The sequence below is a fragment of the Talaromyces marneffei genome, chromosome 1 (assembly GCF_009556855.1).
Source record: "Talaromyces marneffei chromosome 1, complete sequence".
NCBI classification, from domain to species: Eukaryota; Fungi; Ascomycota; class Eurotiomycetes; order Eurotiales; family Trichocomaceae; genus Talaromyces; species Talaromyces marneffei.
Genome location: NC_072348.1, coordinates 4,390,573 through 4,408,210, shown reverse-complemented (window position 1 = coordinate 4,408,210; position 17,638 = coordinate 4,390,573). Strand labels below are relative to the sequence as shown.

The following is a 17,638-nucleotide window of genomic DNA, read 5'->3' as shown; positions in this document are numbered from 1 at the left end:
CTCACATCATCCTGATCTTGAAAGGTAATCCATTGTTCACACTGGAAACATCAAAGATGCCGATTCTCAACGAAGAGGAGGTGCTAGCACCTTCATTTCCCACGGAAGGAAAATATCTATGTCTGACGATATGTGGCTACCGCAAGCCGGGCATGAGCGAGGCCGACTACCGCAATCATATGGTGAATGTTTCGGCGCCCATGACTAAGGATTTGATGGTCAAGTACGGCGTCAAGCGATGGACTCAGGTGAGCACAGCCTAGGAAATCGAATGATGTTCCGAGGGGTCAATTTCTGTTTCCTGGTCGAAAACTGACAGCGGCGCCAAGATTCACAACCAGAGTGCCACTCGTGCGTTGATGTCGCAGCTCTTCGATCCTCAGATGTGCAACCTGGCCGATTTTGACTGCTTCAGCCAGGTGTTTTTCCGGAATATCGATGATTACAAGCGCATGAAAACAGATCCATGGTACAAGAAGCATTTAATACACGATCACGAAGTGTTTGCGGATACGAAGAAAAGCATGTGAGTATTAGCAGTTGGGATCGTGGTTAAGATGCTGACTGGATCCTGCTTGGTAGGATGACGATAGGCTGGGTGGAGGAGTTTGTGCGAGAAGGCGAAGTGGTAGATGGGTTCAAGGATCGACCGGATCGCGGAATGTTATCTCTCTTTTTGACTGCTGGGATATCGATTCTTGTCACGTCCTTGGTTTGGAAGCGATGGGTGCATTAGCGCCATGTACGCAGGCAGGAATAATAATATTCAAGACTTGTAATAACATCAAAGCATATCCTCGTGTAGCAAGTGAGCAACGTCAAGGGCCGAATCTTGCGGCAGACCTCTGGCTAGGAGTGTGAGACGCCCCTATATTATAGAAAATCAATTAATCCTAGAAGCGGATAGTAATAGAGAGAGCTATTAAGATTTTCCTGCAGTTGCTACTGGCCAAAGGAGAACTACTAAACTAGCCCTCTTCAATCATAGATCTCGATTTTTAGGAATCCCCGAGCGGCTCGCATTCGGGTTCTTGGGCGCTACGTACAGGGTAGTTATGTCAACTGTTGCAAGCTAGTTAACTAACTATATGAAGTCAACTAATGTATTGAAAGTAAGCGAGTCTATTTAGTACAGTTGGTTACAACATCAACCCCCAGGTCCGGCCATTATTGATCGATATATCCTTCCTCGCATTCTTCTCCTATCATTAACAATGACGTGATAACAATTCAGCCAATTGTCATCTTCTACTCTAGCCTAACGAAATCCTGCACCTAAAACTACATCCCCCTGAATATCGCGAAGACAAATTAAACAAGGATGAATTTGTCTGTCGCGACCGTTGCGTCAGATTTGGCATGTGAAATGGCTCCCGAGATGATCAGTGGATAATAAGAGGGTCTGCTGTTTCTCCACGATTGGATATGCCTCATTATACTATTGCCCATAGATAAGTTGAGCTTCGATCAAGTATTTCTCAGCCGCCCTGCCTTTTGTTATCAGATTACCATCTAACTGCTGTTCATTGACGGGTTTACTGTGATCTAAACACTTGCCAAGCATCGCTTTACGAGAATCTCTTGCTTTGGGCACATACTGTCTGATTTCGAGCTATCAGCAAGTTGCTGCTATCATGGCCTCTTCTGTATTCTCTCTTGATATCGTCACGTCTGTAGCTTGGCCTCCCAGTTCCATAGCTTGCCGTCATGTGACCCTTTGGTCGCCGCATTGAAAACTTCCATCATACCAGAACATGATTCTTCGACTGTTAGCGGAGCCAGGACACCCTAACTATTTCCCAAATCCGTCTGAACCCATCTGAACCCATCTGAACCCATCTGATAGAACGGATAAGCTATTAGAACCACAAAATCATGGGAAGACTTACTCAGGGTGAATTACAAAAGCGGTCAATTTCTCCTCTTAACACCAATCCGCTTGGTGAACCAGTGCACCATAGCCTTGGATGGCCCGTATGCAGACATCGGATAGGGAGCTTGAATTCTAGAAAAGATGTCAGATTTTGGTAACAGAGAGAGATTTGATCCGATGTCACGCCATAAATAACACAGCGGAATAGTGCGGCTTACTATAGGGTCGCTTGTCAGTGATGATGTTCACCACTCGTAAAGGGGTCTGGGAGGCGCAGTCCGCGTTGGCTTGGGAACAGCTTTGCTCCGAAAGAAGTATCGGATTGGCTCGAATAACACAGGTCAACAAACTATTCACACTCGTTGCACCGGAGGATATCAATGACTTTGCGAAATCGCTGTTTGATACTACCTTTGGCACCCATAAAATGAGAAGATGGGGGTTTCAGCTTGATGATTGATTGCACTCTCTACGGTGCATGGGGAAGCTGCATCGTCTCCTGGGAATGTACCTCCTGTATAAGCTCCGGCCAAGAAACTTAATTGCTCGCGCTGTATTCTTTGAGATGCTAGTTTATTCATATGTAGGTTTATGGAAGACAATAGCTACTGTTGGGATACTTTTATTTCCAGGGTGGCAATTCTTGCTCTGCTCAAATCGAAGAAGCACATATAGTAATAATAATGGGGGTAGTATGAATAAAAATAATACAGTCTAGAATATGCAATATGGTAAGTTGTGAACAATCCAATAAGGGCAGCGAACGCAGCGTTGCTGTCCAGCGGATTGGGGATGAACGCTTTTGCAGGGTTTCACTCCTTTGGCGCATTCTGCTCAGTGGCTTTTATGACAAGCTCATCCTCAGACTCAATAGGCTTCTGCTCAGTGGCTTTCATGGCAAGCTCATCCTCCGACTCGGCAGGCTTCTTAACGCTCAGCCATTCCATCGCGGCAAGAAAAGGAACGGTTAGCGCACACAAGATCAACCCAACCATGAATACCTGACGTAGTGCTGAGTTATAGTCCCCCAGGGCTTTATTATATTGATCAACAGGCAGATCGCTCAACAGGGATGTAGCACCTCCAGAGGTAAATTGTTCTGCAGTAAAGCCAGGAATCCAGGAGAGCAATCGCACAACCTGGGTGCTGAAAACGTTGGCCCCAACTGAAACTATAATTGCTTGACTGAATTGGCCAGAGAAAATATTCAATGCTAACCCAGATGGCACGTCCTCCTTCGGCAGAGAAGCCTGTATGCCAAGATTAGGCGTCTGGAAAGACCAACCAAAGCCAAAACCGTAGAGGATCATGTATCCAATCCACATTTCCGTGCTTGTATCAACTTTGAATGTATATATTAGTCCACCTCCAATCGTCATTACCATAGCCCCAAAGACTGCTAATGGGGAGTAATAGCCGACTTTCGTGGTAAAGATTCCACCGGTGATGGACGCAATTATCATGGATATCATGATTGGTAAAAGACGATTACCGGATGCTGCAGCGCTGACACCTTTCACAGTCTGGAACCAGAGGGGCAAAAAGTAGACTGTAATCAATTAGAATCTCAAAAAATGCAGTCAATAGTCATTACCGCTTACCGTAAATGTAAAGAGCCGCTGACGAGGTGAAGTTGGCGGCTATGCCACCAAGAACACTTCGGTTCTTGTAAAGGCGCGGAGGAATCGATGCTGTATCTGGACGAAATGCTTGACTTGCACCGTAAAGGAGTAAAGTTACTGCGAAAACGACAAGCAATGCAATTATCCGTCCAGAGTTCCACTACATGACGCGTCAGTTAAAAGGTTTTGCATGGAATGGGTTCGACTTACCGCATCAGTGGTGCCTCCCCATTGTAGTGCTAACAGGAGACATATAAGACATGGTAAGATCAAAACCGTTCCAATGAGGTCTAGACGCTTGATCTTCTCGGCCAGAGGGAGATTGACAGTCGGTTCGTTCGGAACATTCAGCCAGAGCAGACAGGCAAGGAAAGCCACACCCCCAATGGGCAGATTAAGATAGAAGCACCATCTCCATGTTACATTTGAGGTAAAACCACCACCAATCAAGGGGCCTATAATGCTCGCAATACCAAATATCGCACCGAAAATGCCTTGGGCCTTGGGACGACGGTGTAACGGGAAAAGGTAGACTATGCATATAATCTGTAGTCGACATAGTTAGCATCAGCAAGGATCTTCGAAGTCTGGGCCACTGACTGTTCCTGCAAAGACACCCGCAGCGCCCACCCCAGCAAGAGCTCTTCCCACGATGAAGACTGTGGAGTTGGGAGCCGCTCCACAGATGGCGGAAGCAGCTTCAAAGAGAAACAAGCTAGCTAGAAAGACAGTCCGGATGTCGAAGTATGTGTAGACTTTTCCAAACAGCAACTGAAAGCCGCAAGAAGTCAGCAGATAACCACTTCCATACCAGCCAATGTCCCCAGCAGAATGGAATTCGTCCGTGATTTGGGGTATAGCCTGGGGAGAATTGATCAGTTTTGATATTCAACATATTTAAAAGTTTGGGGTGTTTTTTTTTTTTTACCGTGGAGACGATATTTTTGTCTAGAGCCACTAGGAACATGCATATGAGAAGCAGGGGCAGCAAGACAGCGAGCTTCCACATTGGATTCGTGCCATCCGACGAGGGCATCCCAGATGGGCCTGTAGTAACTGGAGGCTTTTCATTGGAATGAGCAGCTGTCGCTTCCCCGAGAGCATTGGTCTCGCTGGGCGCCTCTGCAGCGAGATTCATAACTGTATCTACCGCCCCTGACGAATGTAGAGGAGTGGGAGCTGGAGCTGTAACAGCTGGTGTTGAAAATTGCGAGCCCGTCAACGTCGATGTAGCCGTTCAAAGGAATGTCGAATATAAGATGGCAATGTCCGGAATATCTCGAAAAGACGCCTGGCTTTATTTTGTTTGAGTCCGTAGCCGATCTAAGAATGTGAGGATGTATATATACATGCATATATACACAATGGCACGACCCGGTAATTGACAGCCAGAAACACCCGTAGACCCCGTACGTTGCACCCGAAACCCGGGGTGCCAGCAGCTCGGAGAGTATTAAAACCCGAGACCTGTAGTTAATTTTGTCAAGGCTGCGGGTGATCGACATGCCATCTGGCCAGTCCACTCTGCGTTGAAACTAACTACGTAGTTAGTTAACTTATAGTACTACTACTTAGTCGCTACTCCGTCCGTAGTAGGCGAGAGCTTTGACGGGGCGAGCTACGTAATTCGGATTCAGAAAACGACAATCTCATGGTCCCACCACGGGATTTACACGTATACTCCGTATAGCGCTCGCTTACGCTCCCGGGGGATATAGTTAACTTATACAACGGCCTCGGGGGATATACGTATTCCTAATTAGGCAATTCCAATTGGCCACCCCGTAACAGACAACGCCTAGGAGATGTCTCCTGCTTCACTAACTAACTTAACGTAACTTAACTTAGCGAGATTTGTGCTGCTAACGTAATCGGCAAGCGAGTTGGCCACTTTTACCCGAATCCGCGTTCTATATTGATTTCAAATCCCAATTTTCATACAAATTATATACAAAAATCTAACTGCTAGTACGATTAGGACATCGATTAATTTTATGTCCTTCAACACCACAACCACTGCAGCGAAATTGGCGGCGTATGACTGCTTGAGAAGCTGGGAGCAGCTCAGCAGAGACTACGAGCAAGTGGTACTTACCGTATACGTACTTTTAAGTACACATGCTACAGTAATGGATACCCGCCATACCTAGGGGAGTAAAGTCTGGCTCTGCACACTTCGTATAACCCCAATGGCCCAAAGTCAGTATGCCTTTAATTGTCCACAGTTGCCATTTAATGACCCACTATTGGTAAGAAAACTAGCCATGTAAAGCTAGCTTTGTGAAGTATACCATTGATTTCATAGAGTGTGCCCATTTATTGGCTACTAGCGTCTTACATGTAACGCCTCTAAAATTGTACTATTACTATTGCACTCTAGCATCTACCCGTGCTGCGACCTCACGCGAACTTTGATGAATGCAGATTCCAAATTGGACAAGGAGGTGATGAGGAAGTTGTAACAAACTATCTAGAAATAATACGGAGTGTTTCCAAGCTCTTTTTTATGGGAATTGGTAACGGTTATTAAGGATATAAATACTGTAGGAAGTGTAATTCCTTTATTTCTTATCTTTATATTTTGATTAACATATACGTATAAGAATAGGCTAGGAGTAATTAGCGCCTTCGTATTATGGATAGTTAGTCATACTGCGTAACTACCTTAAATATAAGATTAACTAACTTATACCATTCTGATTTCTAGTTTATATAACGCATCTTTTATAGCCTTTAGGTAGAATACCGTTTTTACATTATAAACAAGCAGGCACACGTGTCTTGGTGGTTATTTCTATGATAATAAGATCGATTTTTGTGTAGATATTGGTCCCGTACACACTAGGGTTCTTACTTTATAAGTTATCTAGAGCGGATTTTCTTAACAGGGTCTTTGTTTGGCCTTTTAATTCTGATATTATTATTAATTCTTTATAGGAAAAATAGGAGCTCCAGGCAGGCTAAGATTTATAGATTTTTAATAGTGATGGAAAGCTGGATAACTATCTTAAGCTCACTGACTAATGTGCTTTATTTTCTCTAGTTATTAACCAACTAACTACTGCGTACAAGCTTTAAAGATCTACTACTAAGGTTGACGCCCAGCTAAGCGAGATGGAGACAGGTATTTAAAGAAGTTTAATGCTCACCCTCCGGGCGAGGTCGCGGGCTTGGCGGCAATGCCAAGTTGCTAATTGCCCGCAGTGGTCTGTATTGGCCCCTGTGCCTTCAACAGCCGGAACATAACAAAAAGCAGATCACAATAGCTGGGGGCTAAAAGGCATAGTACTCTATTTAGATTTCAACATTGGCCCCTGTGCCTTCTCCAACCGCCGGAACATAACGAAAAAGCAGATCGCAATAGCTGGGGGCTAAAAGGCAGACTACCCTATTTAGATTTCACCATTGGCCCTATGCCTTCTCCAACCGCCGGAACATACCAAAAAGCAGATTGCAATGGCGACATTGGCTCAACTGGTAGGACTAAGTGACCAACTGCTTGCAGCAGTCAAGTCCCTCTGTACTCTTGATTCCGGCGACGCCGAGTTCATGATCCAGAATCCTGATGCAGATACAGAAATCAACCAAGCCAAGGCAACCATTTTTGCTAATGCTGAGGCTATCAAAACCCTTGTTCAGGTGCCAACCGACTTTCTCCAGAAGCTGGCCAGCCAGGTTAGTTTCTGTTTTCTATTTCACCCCCAACGGCCTGATGTGATATTAGACCAGCCCCTTGATTACTCCCGTGTTATGGAGCTATACTAATTGGAGGGAAAGGTCGAGGTCCTTTCGTGCCTCTACTGGCTAGCTGAGTACCAGATCTTGGCATGCATACCGCCCGATCAGGACATATCGATCAAGGATCTTGCGGAGTTGACCGAAGTGCCCCGAGAACAGCTCTACCGTATTATCTGTATGACGGCCACCTCTGGATTCCTCCGAGTCATATCATGCGAAATGGTGGCCCACACACCACTTTCGGTACAATTCATGGCCAGCCAATCTTTACTCGATGCTGTTGTCTTCATGGCTGAGACAGTGGCACCTACTGCTTTACATATGCCATCAGCAGCAAGAGACCGTCCTAGGGATTCCGCATATAACCTCGCCAAGAACGATTCCAGCACATTCAGCTTAGCCTATCAAACGCAAAGAAAGCTTGGTCGACAATGGGCCGCGTATCTGCAGTACGCCGCTGGTTTGCACCAAGGGGACGAAGTAGTCAGCGTGCTTTCACAGCTGAACTGGTCCAATCTTGGCGACGCCTGTATCGTGGAGGTAATCTATCTTCTTGTCATCCTTTTCCTGCCTAGTGATCAACTAACCAATGATTTGCTCTTTCTCGCAGGTGGGCGCTGTATCTACCACTATCGCACAATACCTCGTGAAGCAGTATCCTAAGCTTCGTCTGGTCGTGCAGATGCAGGTCACCTCGGGTTTCCCCCAACTACCTCTGCCACTCCAAGAAGGAGACGGTCAACAGCGCATTACGGTAACGTACGGTGCCAGCAGCGCAGCACCTCAAACAATCACAGACGCGGCGGCATATATCCTCCATCTCCCACCAAAATCTGCCGAGGCCACCAGCGGTGGCACGATCCGAACCTTGTTGCAGGCCTATCTCAGCGTTCTCCGCATCAGTGGCAGTGTTTTACTCATTCCGACCAGCAGATTCCTACCAGAGCCAGGAAGCTTCTCTGATCCTGGAGCCGAGGCTGTTGCCCGCACCCGCGACCTCAGCATGCTGCAGTTGTTTAATGAAGGGGAGATGGCGCTTGCTGACCTTTTACAGATCATAGCGACAGTGAGCGATAGTATGGGCAAACTCGTTGTTGCGAACGAACTCCACGCGTCAAATGGGGCTGCACTAGCAGTCATTATTAAACATGCATTTCATTAAGTAGTAGCGAGCGACATAACGGGGTTTTGGGTGCCTGTTTTGATCTCAAAGATCGCTAGCACGGATTACCATACATGTTCAAATGTTATATAGAAAAAGTGTCACGGACCCAGATCCACCTAAGTTGGACAGTGGTGCATCGAGAGAACATAACTATAATTAGACTTTACGGACTGAATTATGCCTTCGATAGTTACTGATTCATATGATGACTATGTAACATAGAAGAGATTTCCGACAGTTGTACTTTGGATCTTAAACATCAGAACTCTCTAAAAACTCTCACTACCTAGGTATTATGTCTGAGTGAGTTATAATAAAATGTAATAATATAGCTATTGCTCCGTACTCTGTTAGCTCTGTCGGTCAATGACCGTTAAAGTCGTGACCGGACGAGAAAATCAAGTCCGAAGAGAAACAGATCGAGAGGGAAATAAATGGTCTAGAGTTTGCAAGCCAAGTGCCCTACGGTATGGATAAGAGAAACAATGCGGACTGCAAGAATGTTTTTGCTTAACATCTAATAGGCAAGTACAACTCAACTATCAATTCATTTAAATTGAGTACCTTGGAAGCCTACGCCGCTCCACCATCGACGGTGATGATTTTTCCATTCACCCATTCAGCCTCCTTGCTAGCTAGAAAGCCCACTACGTTTGCGATATCTTCAGGAAATCCATTTCGGTGCAAGGGGGATGCATGTGCCGCCATCTGCAGATACAAATGTTAGCCCTCGGTACTTAAGTGTTCCATAGTCAACAATGCACGAAAATGCGTACCTGCATGCGTTCCTCTGCCGTGTATTTCTCGCCATTCGGAATATAGTGTTGGGAAACGTCATGGAACATGTCGGTGACAGTGCCACCGGGGGCAACGGCGTTGACCGTAATCTTTCTAGAACCGCAGTCCTTGGAGAACACGCGGACAAACGAGTCAATGGCGCCTTTGGAGCCAGAGTACAGCGCGTGACTAGGGACACTAAAATCTTTGGCTGTGTTGGACGACATGAGGATGATGCGACCTCCGTCATTCAGGTGACGGTATGCTTCGCGAGCCACGAAGAATTGTCCCCTAGTGTTGAGGCTGATAACGCGATCAAACTCCTCCTAATGATGCGATTAGCGCTTGTCCCAATGTCAAAGACTCTGGATTTGAGCTTACCTCTGTGACGTCTCCAATATGCCCGAAGCTGACGACCCCAGAGTTGCTGCACACAATGTCGAGACCACCAAAATGAGCTACCGCGTCATCCATCAGCTTAGCTGTTTGGTCGACTTGGCGCACATCGGCCTTGAAAGCGACAGCGTCAGTGCCATAACTTTTGATCTCGCTAACCACTTTCTCTGCTGCCTCGCTCGCATTGGCATAGTTGATCACGACCTTGGCACCCAAGCGGCCGAGCTGTTTTGCAATGGCAGCACCAATGCCACGGCCTGAGCCGGTGACCAAGGCCACTTTGCCGTCCAGCCGGTAGGGAATGTATGTGCTTGACATATTTGTAATTGGTGCGTAGATTGAGATGAATGCTCTGTATGTATTGATTAACTGTGAGAAAATGTCAAAAGCCTGTGAAGATATATAAACCCTGATTGAAAGCCGAATCGATGATATGTGTTGAACGCACTCTGACTGGACAGTAGTTTGCGATTTCCAGTGGTTGCAATATGCCGAACCGGGGCCCGACTATATATGCCGATTTGCGAGAGTTTCTAATTATGAAGGTTTACTGTAAACAAACCTCTAGAGAGCTCTTAGAGACTCACCCTTGAGAACTTTAGGCCCCATACCGTACCGTAATTCTGCGGAGCTATGGCGGGCTGGCGAGGTTAATCCTCCGACGAGCTCACCCGCGGCCTAATTCTTGGACACTATTGCCCGAACAAGTCAAAACAACGAGGTTGATCTTATTGTAGAAATCATACATACAAGAATACATTCAAGCAGAGATTAGACTCATCGCCCGACAATCTATCTCACCAGTAAAGACAGAGGACATCAAACAATCTCATCATGAACAAACAGCCGACGTCTGAGGGTCAGTACTCCCATCATTGACAAAACGAAATCCTTGCCTAACTTTTCTCAGATATATTTGGCTGCCAAGCTGCATTGTATGAATGGGCTGAAAGCTATGATTCTAAAGACTGGGATCGTTTAGCCAACTGCGTTGCGCCGGTTCTGCGCGTAAGTCCAACTTCGGCTACATATTGTGATTCTTTTGAGTCTCTGTTTCCTAACGGAAAGACAGGTTGACTATCGAGCTTTTCTGAACCAGCTCTGGGAGGCAATGCCTGCAGCTGAATTTGTCTCCATGGTCTCCAGTCCACACTTTTTGGGCAATCAGCGACTCAAAACCCAGCACTTTGTCGGCGGCGCCTCCAAATGGGTTCAACTGAATGACAGCGAAATCGCAGGTTATCACCAGATGCGTGTGGCTCATCAAAAGTATGCAGACGATGCGCTGACGGAAGTGGCTCTCAAGGGGCATGGACACGGCAAAGCTACTATCTGGTATCGAAAGGTAGATGGAGTGTGGAAATTTGCTGGGCTCGAGCCGGGTGACCGCTGGGGCGAGTTTGATTACGACAAGATATTTCATCCAGAATAGGTACATTTTGATGCTATGTTCATAGCCACCACTGTAATCTTGGTTGATTCAACCGAAATAGTTCCATAGCATCAAAAAACCAGCAATAAGATTGATTTCCATCTCCATGTCGCCAACATACATATCAAAAAGTAGATAAAAAGTAGTATTCCGATCGAATCTGACATGGATTTCTCGAACAAAATTTGATGTTTTTATTTTGATTATGTTAGTTCTAGCAACATGCTAGGATGTGACTAGTGGCAAGAATAATCTTGCTACGTATAATTTATGAAGCTTATGCGAAGAATCAGAAATGCTGTTGGGAATCAAGATAATTTCAAAGTGTGTTCGGAAAGTTATCTGCAATCAATATATACCAATCTATATGTAGAAAAAGGAAGCACAAAATACGGAAACAGTTCACAACAAATACAGTACAGAAACAAAAACAGAGTAAAAACGCATATTAAACAAACAAGTGGAAGAATTAACTGTAATACTCCATCAACCAAGCCTTCAAGTCGCCCACGGTTGGATATTCCAAGAACAGGCTACCGTTGACCGTTACACCCAGCTGATCACGGAACTTCTCAGCAATGACCAAACTCATAAGGCTGTCAACGCCAAGATTGGCAAAAATCGCATCATCTGGAAGATCAGAAAGCTCCAACGCACCCTCAGCAGCCACTATGGCCATTGCTTTTGCGGCAGTGCTATCCGAATCCACTTCAACAGTGGGATTCACCTCTGCAACGGGTTTGACGACTGCGACTGGTTTGGCGACTACGACTGGCTCGGTCGGTAGAACTGTTGGGGCAGCAATCACTGCAGTTGGTGCTGGAGCCTTAACAACAGCCGGCTTGCTGGGAACAGATTTTGTAATAGTAATCGATGATGAGACTTGCTTAGACTCATGGTCGCCCCCCGGAGCCGAGAAGAAGCGATTGAGAAGGATACGAGGGTACCGGCGGAATTTGATGGCACCAACTTCACCGATGATAATGTTATCCTGAAGGATGTACACATCACCAAGGTAAACAGAGGGATCTTCCGCAGTTGGGATCATCTTGACATAGGAGCGATACTTCTGACCCGCGACAAGGGGTTTGGCAAAACGCATGGAGCTCCAGCCGGGTGTAACGCAGAAATTCTGTTGTGTATCAACGGCGTCGGAGACGTTCATGACAAACCCAGCAAGGTGAGCTACGCTGTCGATGAAATATGGAGGAACAGTCCAAACGCCACCCTTTTCGGTTGTCAACGTAATGTCAGCGAAGGCCTCGAGTTCATGCATCACAACGGACTGCATTCCACGGTATTTTTGAGCGTAGTCAACTAGGTTGTTCGCAAACAGTAGGTATGCCATGTTGTGAGAGAGTCTGTTGGCGATGCCTTTCTCTGCAAGCTGCTCGAGAGCCTCGATACGGCCTTGAACAAGATGTGTTGCAGGTACCCAGCCATTGAGCCAGTCATCCGTGGAGCCATACAGTATGTCGGCACTGGCGAAAGGTTCCTCGACTTCCCCGGTAGCAGAGATATTATGCCACAAAAGGTGTGCGACTCCCAGGTTGATGTCTTGTACCGTAGCGGAAACTTGAATGAACTGCGGTTTGTCCGCATTCTTCTGTGCAACGAGGCCTTTGAGCACCTCAAGATTGGTAATGTTCATCCCAATATTCTGTGACTTTGGACGCAATTTCTTCAAGATGTACTCGCAAAGCGTATAAGCAATATCCGCATGGATAGACTGTAAGTTTGATTAGTGGTTGGACCATATCAATTAGGTTGCTAATAGAGCATCAAGTGAAGAACATGGGGGTGATGAAAGACTTGATAGCAAAAAAGATAGGTAAACTTACAGAGGTTACTACTCCACAGTCATTCATCCGATGACCATACGCAGCAGCCTTGAAGTCCTCTTCCATGAGATTGGACCGCATGACGACTGTTGAGGAAGTTTCAGAGAACGTCTCCTCAATGATCTGTTGAACCGTTGACGTCTTGATCGCGGAGTTTCTGTGGGCCAGAGTACCAGTGGTTGTAGCGGCCTTCTCAGCATCATAAAAGGTATTACCTTTAGTAAGTGCCCAGTCTCCATTGTATTGAATCCAGTGAGTTTTGTCGTTCCATGCATATCCAGGCAAGTTCTCGAGACGAAGGTTCTCCTCGAATGGTTGGTAAAACTCATTCCAGTTCAATTCCACACCAGCGTTGTGCAAAAGAGCCAAGCTTTGAGCAATAGTCTTCAAATTGTCTTCACCCCTGCGAATTGATGGAACTGCGACATGCATTTCTGGGAGAATCGACTTAGCAAACTGGATTGACACCGGATGAGGGCCGATTTCAATCCATGCCATTGTCTCATCAATGATGCACATCCTTTGCGCGGCCTCAATCGCGCTGACATATTGAACGCACTCCCTCGTGGCCCGGCAGAGATAGTTGGCGTTAATTGTCTTTTCATCGAAGATGACTTTGCCCAGAAGTGGCGAGATGATGGGGATATTCGGTGGCTGGAAAAGGATGCTTGACTTGGTGGTTTCCTCAAATTCTTCCAGGATAGGATCTGTCTGGGAAGAGTGGAAAGCAAAAGCAATGTCCAGACTCATGCATCTGTGGCCAGCGCCCTGGAGGATTTCGCTCAAAACAGCGCACTCTTCCTTCGTTCCACTCAACACTGTGTCTCGCGGTCCATTGACGCAGGAAACTTCAAAATGCCTGTCTTTTAGAGCGGCTTCTATCTCATTCAATGAGGCCCGTACTGCGAGCATTTGATAACCTCCGATTTCACATTTCTTTTCCAGAAGTGCTGCTCGCCGTCCGACCATTGAAATTGCGTCACTGGCAGATAGCACACCAGCTACGTAGAGGGCAGCATACTCTCCTAGACTGTGTCCAACGACAACATCGGGTTTGACACCAAGAGACTGCCAATATTTCGCTAGAGCAATTTCAACACATACCAGAGCAACCTGGGTTGCCGTTGGCGAATGTCTATAAGATTCTTCGTGACTACCGTCAACAACGGGGAGAAAAGAACCGAATCCCTGCTCTTGGGCTAATGAATCTAGAATGACCAACTCTGACCTGAAAGTAGGACAATGTTGGAAGAGTTCCAGGTTCATTGATGGAAGCGATGCTCCTTGTCCAGTGAATGCAAAGACAACAGGAGGTGGACCAGTTGCGGGAATGGGTTTATGAGAGTCAACAGATTCGAGATATGAGCCAAGTTGCTTCTTGAGTTGTGCAGCATCAGATGCAGCCACAGTGACTCGATGATTGTAATGACGCCTGCGGACAGTAGATGAATAGGCGACGTTGGCCAAAGAAATGTCTGGATTTGCCTCTAAATAAGCAATCATTCGTTCTAAATTGCCCTTGAGGGAAACTTTGCTTTTCGCCGAGACTGTAACGACATGGCTTGGAAGAGGAATTGTTTCTTGAACCGGATCACGAACAGGTGGCTCTTCCACAAGGAGGGTGCTGTTGCCACCTGCAGCGCTGAAGTTGTTAACGACAGCGATGCGCTTCTGTCCAGGGACTCTTGGCCAAGGCGTTTTCTCATAAGGGATACGCAGGTTTCTCTTATCAAGATCTTTCGGGAACCCAGGGTTGATGCTTGTCTTGATGCCAACATGACGCGGGATAGCCTCTTTCTGGAACATGAGCATCAATTTGATCAAAGCGGTTGGGCCCGACACGGCTTCACCGTGGCCTACGTTCGATTTGACGGAACCGATATATAGCGGTTGCTTGGACGTGCGACGTCTAGTAAGAGGTGCGAAGACCTCAGTCACAGACAGTATTTCTTGGGCATCACCAGCTTGAGTGCCAGTACCGTGCATCTCAACTGCAAAAGTGGTTTGTCAGCGCACAAATCATTCATACATACTCGGAATGTCGACATTTGATAAGCACGTAATGCTTACAAGGACTCCAACAACAAGGGCGACGGATCTACTCACTGTAACTGACGTCCAGGGGATCAACTCCAGCTTGACGGACCACCTGGCTCGTAAGGAAAGCCTGTGCGCCTGCATGTGGATGTGTGATTGAGATCGCATCCGCAGAATGGTTTGTTGCCGCGCCTAGAATAACGCCCAGGATATTGTCGTTATCTGCTTCAGCATCCTCGAGGCGCTTCAAGACAAATGAGGCAATACCGTCGGCACGGCAGTACCCATCGGCATTAACATCCCATGTTTTGCATGCATTGGGAGTCTTAGTCAAGAAGTGACCATTAGATAGACCAGCAAAGGCATCGCAATTAGTCAACACATTCACACCACCAGCAACAGCCGTGTCGACTTCTCCTGCCAACAGTGAGGTACAGGCGACCTATTGAGTAGAGTTAGTTAATTAACCGTGTTTTAGAATTCAAAGTGAATGGCATAAGGTGATTAGCACTTACTTGGATTGCAGCCAGTCCGGAAGAACACGCTGTGTCCACGCTGTAACTTGGTCCTGCAAACTTGAAAAAGTAGTTAATGCGCCCTGGACCAAATGCACGACAGCCTCCAGTGATGAAGTAGGTACTAATTTCTTGAGCGGTATTAACCTCTCTGTAGTCATCACTAGCTTGTCCATAATAGGTTCCGATTCGACGAGCATCGGTCGCTGCAGTTCGATTTGGGACAACACCAGCCTTCTCAAGTGCCTCATATGCAGTCACAAGAGCTAAACGTTGCATTGGGTCGGTTTGTAGGGCCTCTCGAGGTGACATGTTGAAAAATGGGGCGTCGAACAAACCAGGCTCGTCAATAAAACAGCCGTACTGTGTCCAACTAGCGTTCATTCTCTTGCCGTTTGGATCATAATGAGTATCGACGTCAAAACGATCAGCGGGAATTCTCTGATGGACATCAAGGCCTTTGTCCAACACTTCCCAGAATTTCTCGGGGTCAGTTGCTCCGCCAGGTAACCTGCATGCCATGCCCACAATAGCGATCTTAGAATGGGCGGTTCCACTAGGCCCTGCTGGAGGTAATTCTGGCTTAGCAATCCATGATACAAGGTCCTTAGTTGATGCCTTGATTTGTGTCAAGTCATTGCCCAAAGCTGCTAAGAGCTCATGTGATGGCAGGGAGTTTCGGAAAAGGTGAACCTCGCATTCGACAGCGGCAGTATCCTTGGCTCTCTGGACTATACCGCTGACGACAGCATCCCACTTGATGGCCTTGGTCAAGATCTCCTCAATGATATTGCCAAATAAAGTCTTAGCTGTCATGCCGCTGTATGGGCGACCCGAGCTAGTCGAGAGAACCTTGACACGAGGCATATACTTGGCATCGATAACATCCATATAACTGCTCGAGACGATCTGTTCCACGTGCTGTGCGTTGTAGATATGTCCAGCATGACATAGACCCGCATATACTGGCAAGGCTACATACTTACGATCTCGAAAGAACGCAGATGCTAGAAAGAGGTGCTTTAGTCTAGCCGGCGGACCACTGACGGTCACGGAAGTTCGGCTCAAAGCGCTTATGAAGATTTTGCTGGGCTCGGGTGTTTTCTAATTTTAGACCAGAAAGCGTCAGGTAAGATAACATACTGGGAGGGGAGCAAGAAGTGCTCCGACCTCCACTCCAGGAAGATAAACTTACATCACTTCGTTGGATCGTATCAAGCTCTTTCTGAATCTCCTCGGGAGAGACGTCAGGAATAACATAAGCCCAACTGTCGCCTGGACCTGAGTCGGCTTTAACCAAACGAGGTTGTAAGTTCTGTGATACACTGTCGACATGTACACCAAGTCGGAAGGCGATTGTCACTACAAGCGCGCCGGTAGTTGGCAAGTCTGCCAAGTTCGAAGACAGAGAAAGGGCAACGGTCGATAAGAGGCCAGTACCCAAGCCAGTGAGGCAGGTATCAACAGCAGAAAGATCAAATGCTTCTTGTTTCCCATTTTCATAGTAACTAGGTGGTGCATTATTAGCGTCAGTCTGAGGTTGTCATCCGGTCAAAGTAACTTCAGGAGTCCACGAGAGATATCGTGAGGAGGTGGAAATGCTTCACTTACCCAATCAACGTAGCGATCTGAAGAGCACACAAGAGCACCCCATCAATGGCACCACCTAGTGGGCCTTGCCTCAGTGCAGTTTGCTCTTCAAGGCTGAATATGCTGTCAAATTTGGGGACCGTGGCCCTCAGAGAACTTGGTAAAGCAGCTACTTCGTCACGAAGCGCCGCTGTCGCCTCAGCTATGAACCTGGCCAATGTAGGATGGCGTTTATCCTTGCTGTGGACACGTAGGCGACGCAAGAGATCTCTTGTATCGTCGGAAGGAAACTCGTTACTGAAATAAATCACCTTCATTTTGCCTGGTTCAACGAAAGACTCAGAAGCCGCTGTAGATTGGACTTTGTCACTGTCACTGTCCTGTGACTCGACCCAATCTTTGATCATCATGATTACAAGAAATGAAAATATGAATTGAAATAGGAGCAAAGGGTGAGTATTGAATAGAAAAAAAGAGAACTAAAGGAAGATGGGAAAGCAACAGTGGAAAGTAGCCAGTTATATCTGTGACTGTCTGCTCTTTGGAACTTCCCTCGTGGTGAATGCCGGTCTTAGGAAATGAACCTCCAGAGAGGATGCTATCTCCAGTTAAAATAAGGCAAGAGTCCGTACAGCTGAAACTGCAAGGAGCA

General features: G+C 46.7%; 6 protein-coding genes across 6 annotated transcripts; 3 read left to right on the top strand and 3 right to left on the bottom strand.

The window, feature by feature from the left end:
* Positions 1-56: 56 nt before the first annotated feature.
* EYB26_001624 (uncharacterized protein) lies at positions 57-736 on the top strand (the record flags this gene model as incomplete). Its single annotated transcript, XM_054260933.1, has 3 exons — positions 57-248; positions 330-526; positions 583-736. The coding sequence occupies 3 exons, from the start codon at positions 57-59 to the stop codon at positions 734-736; spliced, it is 543 nt and encodes a 180-aa protein (XP_054116908.1).
* A 1,949-nt stretch (positions 737-2,685) lies between these two features.
* EYB26_001623 (uncharacterized protein) lies at positions 2,686-4,633 on the bottom strand (the record flags this gene model as incomplete). Its single annotated transcript, XM_054260932.1, has 5 exons — positions 2,686-3,422; positions 3,475-3,655; positions 3,706-4,041; positions 4,096-4,356; positions 4,424-4,633. 5 exons carry the CDS (start codon positions 4,631-4,633, stop codon positions 2,686-2,688), a joined length of 1,725 nt encoding a protein of 574 aa, XP_054116907.1.
* A 2,318-nt stretch (positions 4,634-6,951) lies between these two features.
* Positions 6,952-8,395, top strand: EYB26_001622 (uncharacterized protein; the record flags this gene model as incomplete). Its single annotated transcript, XM_054260931.1, has 3 exons — positions 6,952-7,170; positions 7,273-7,773; positions 7,844-8,395. The coding sequence occupies 3 exons, from the start codon at positions 6,952-6,954 to the stop codon at positions 8,393-8,395; spliced, it is 1,272 nt and encodes a 423-aa protein (XP_054116906.1).
* A 576-nt stretch (positions 8,396-8,971) lies between these two features.
* On the bottom strand, positions 8,972-9,889 carry EYB26_001621 (uncharacterized protein; the record flags this gene model as incomplete). The annotated part of the gene is made up of 3 exons (XM_054260930.1): positions 8,972-9,106; positions 9,175-9,501; positions 9,557-9,889. The coding sequence occupies 3 exons, from the start codon at positions 9,887-9,889 to the stop codon at positions 8,972-8,974; spliced, it is 795 nt and encodes a 264-aa protein (XP_054116905.1).
* A 516-nt stretch (positions 9,890-10,405) lies between these two features.
* Positions 10,406-11,003, top strand: EYB26_001620 (uncharacterized protein; the record flags this gene model as incomplete). Its single annotated transcript, XM_054260929.1, has 3 exons — positions 10,406-10,430; positions 10,482-10,579; positions 10,644-11,003. The coding sequence occupies 3 exons, from the start codon at positions 10,406-10,408 to the stop codon at positions 11,001-11,003; spliced, it is 483 nt and encodes a 160-aa protein (XP_054116904.1).
* Positions 11,004-11,472: 469 nt separating this feature from the next.
* On the bottom strand, positions 11,473-17,393 carry EYB26_001619 (uncharacterized protein; the record flags this gene model as incomplete). Its single annotated transcript, XM_054260928.1, has 6 exons — positions 11,473-12,732; positions 12,845-14,835; positions 14,951-15,323; positions 15,397-16,500; positions 16,592-16,904; positions 17,008-17,393. The coding sequence occupies 6 exons, from the start codon at positions 17,391-17,393 to the stop codon at positions 11,473-11,475; spliced, it is 5,427 nt and encodes a 1,808-aa protein (XP_054116903.1).
* Positions 17,394-17,638: the final 245 nt, after the last annotated feature.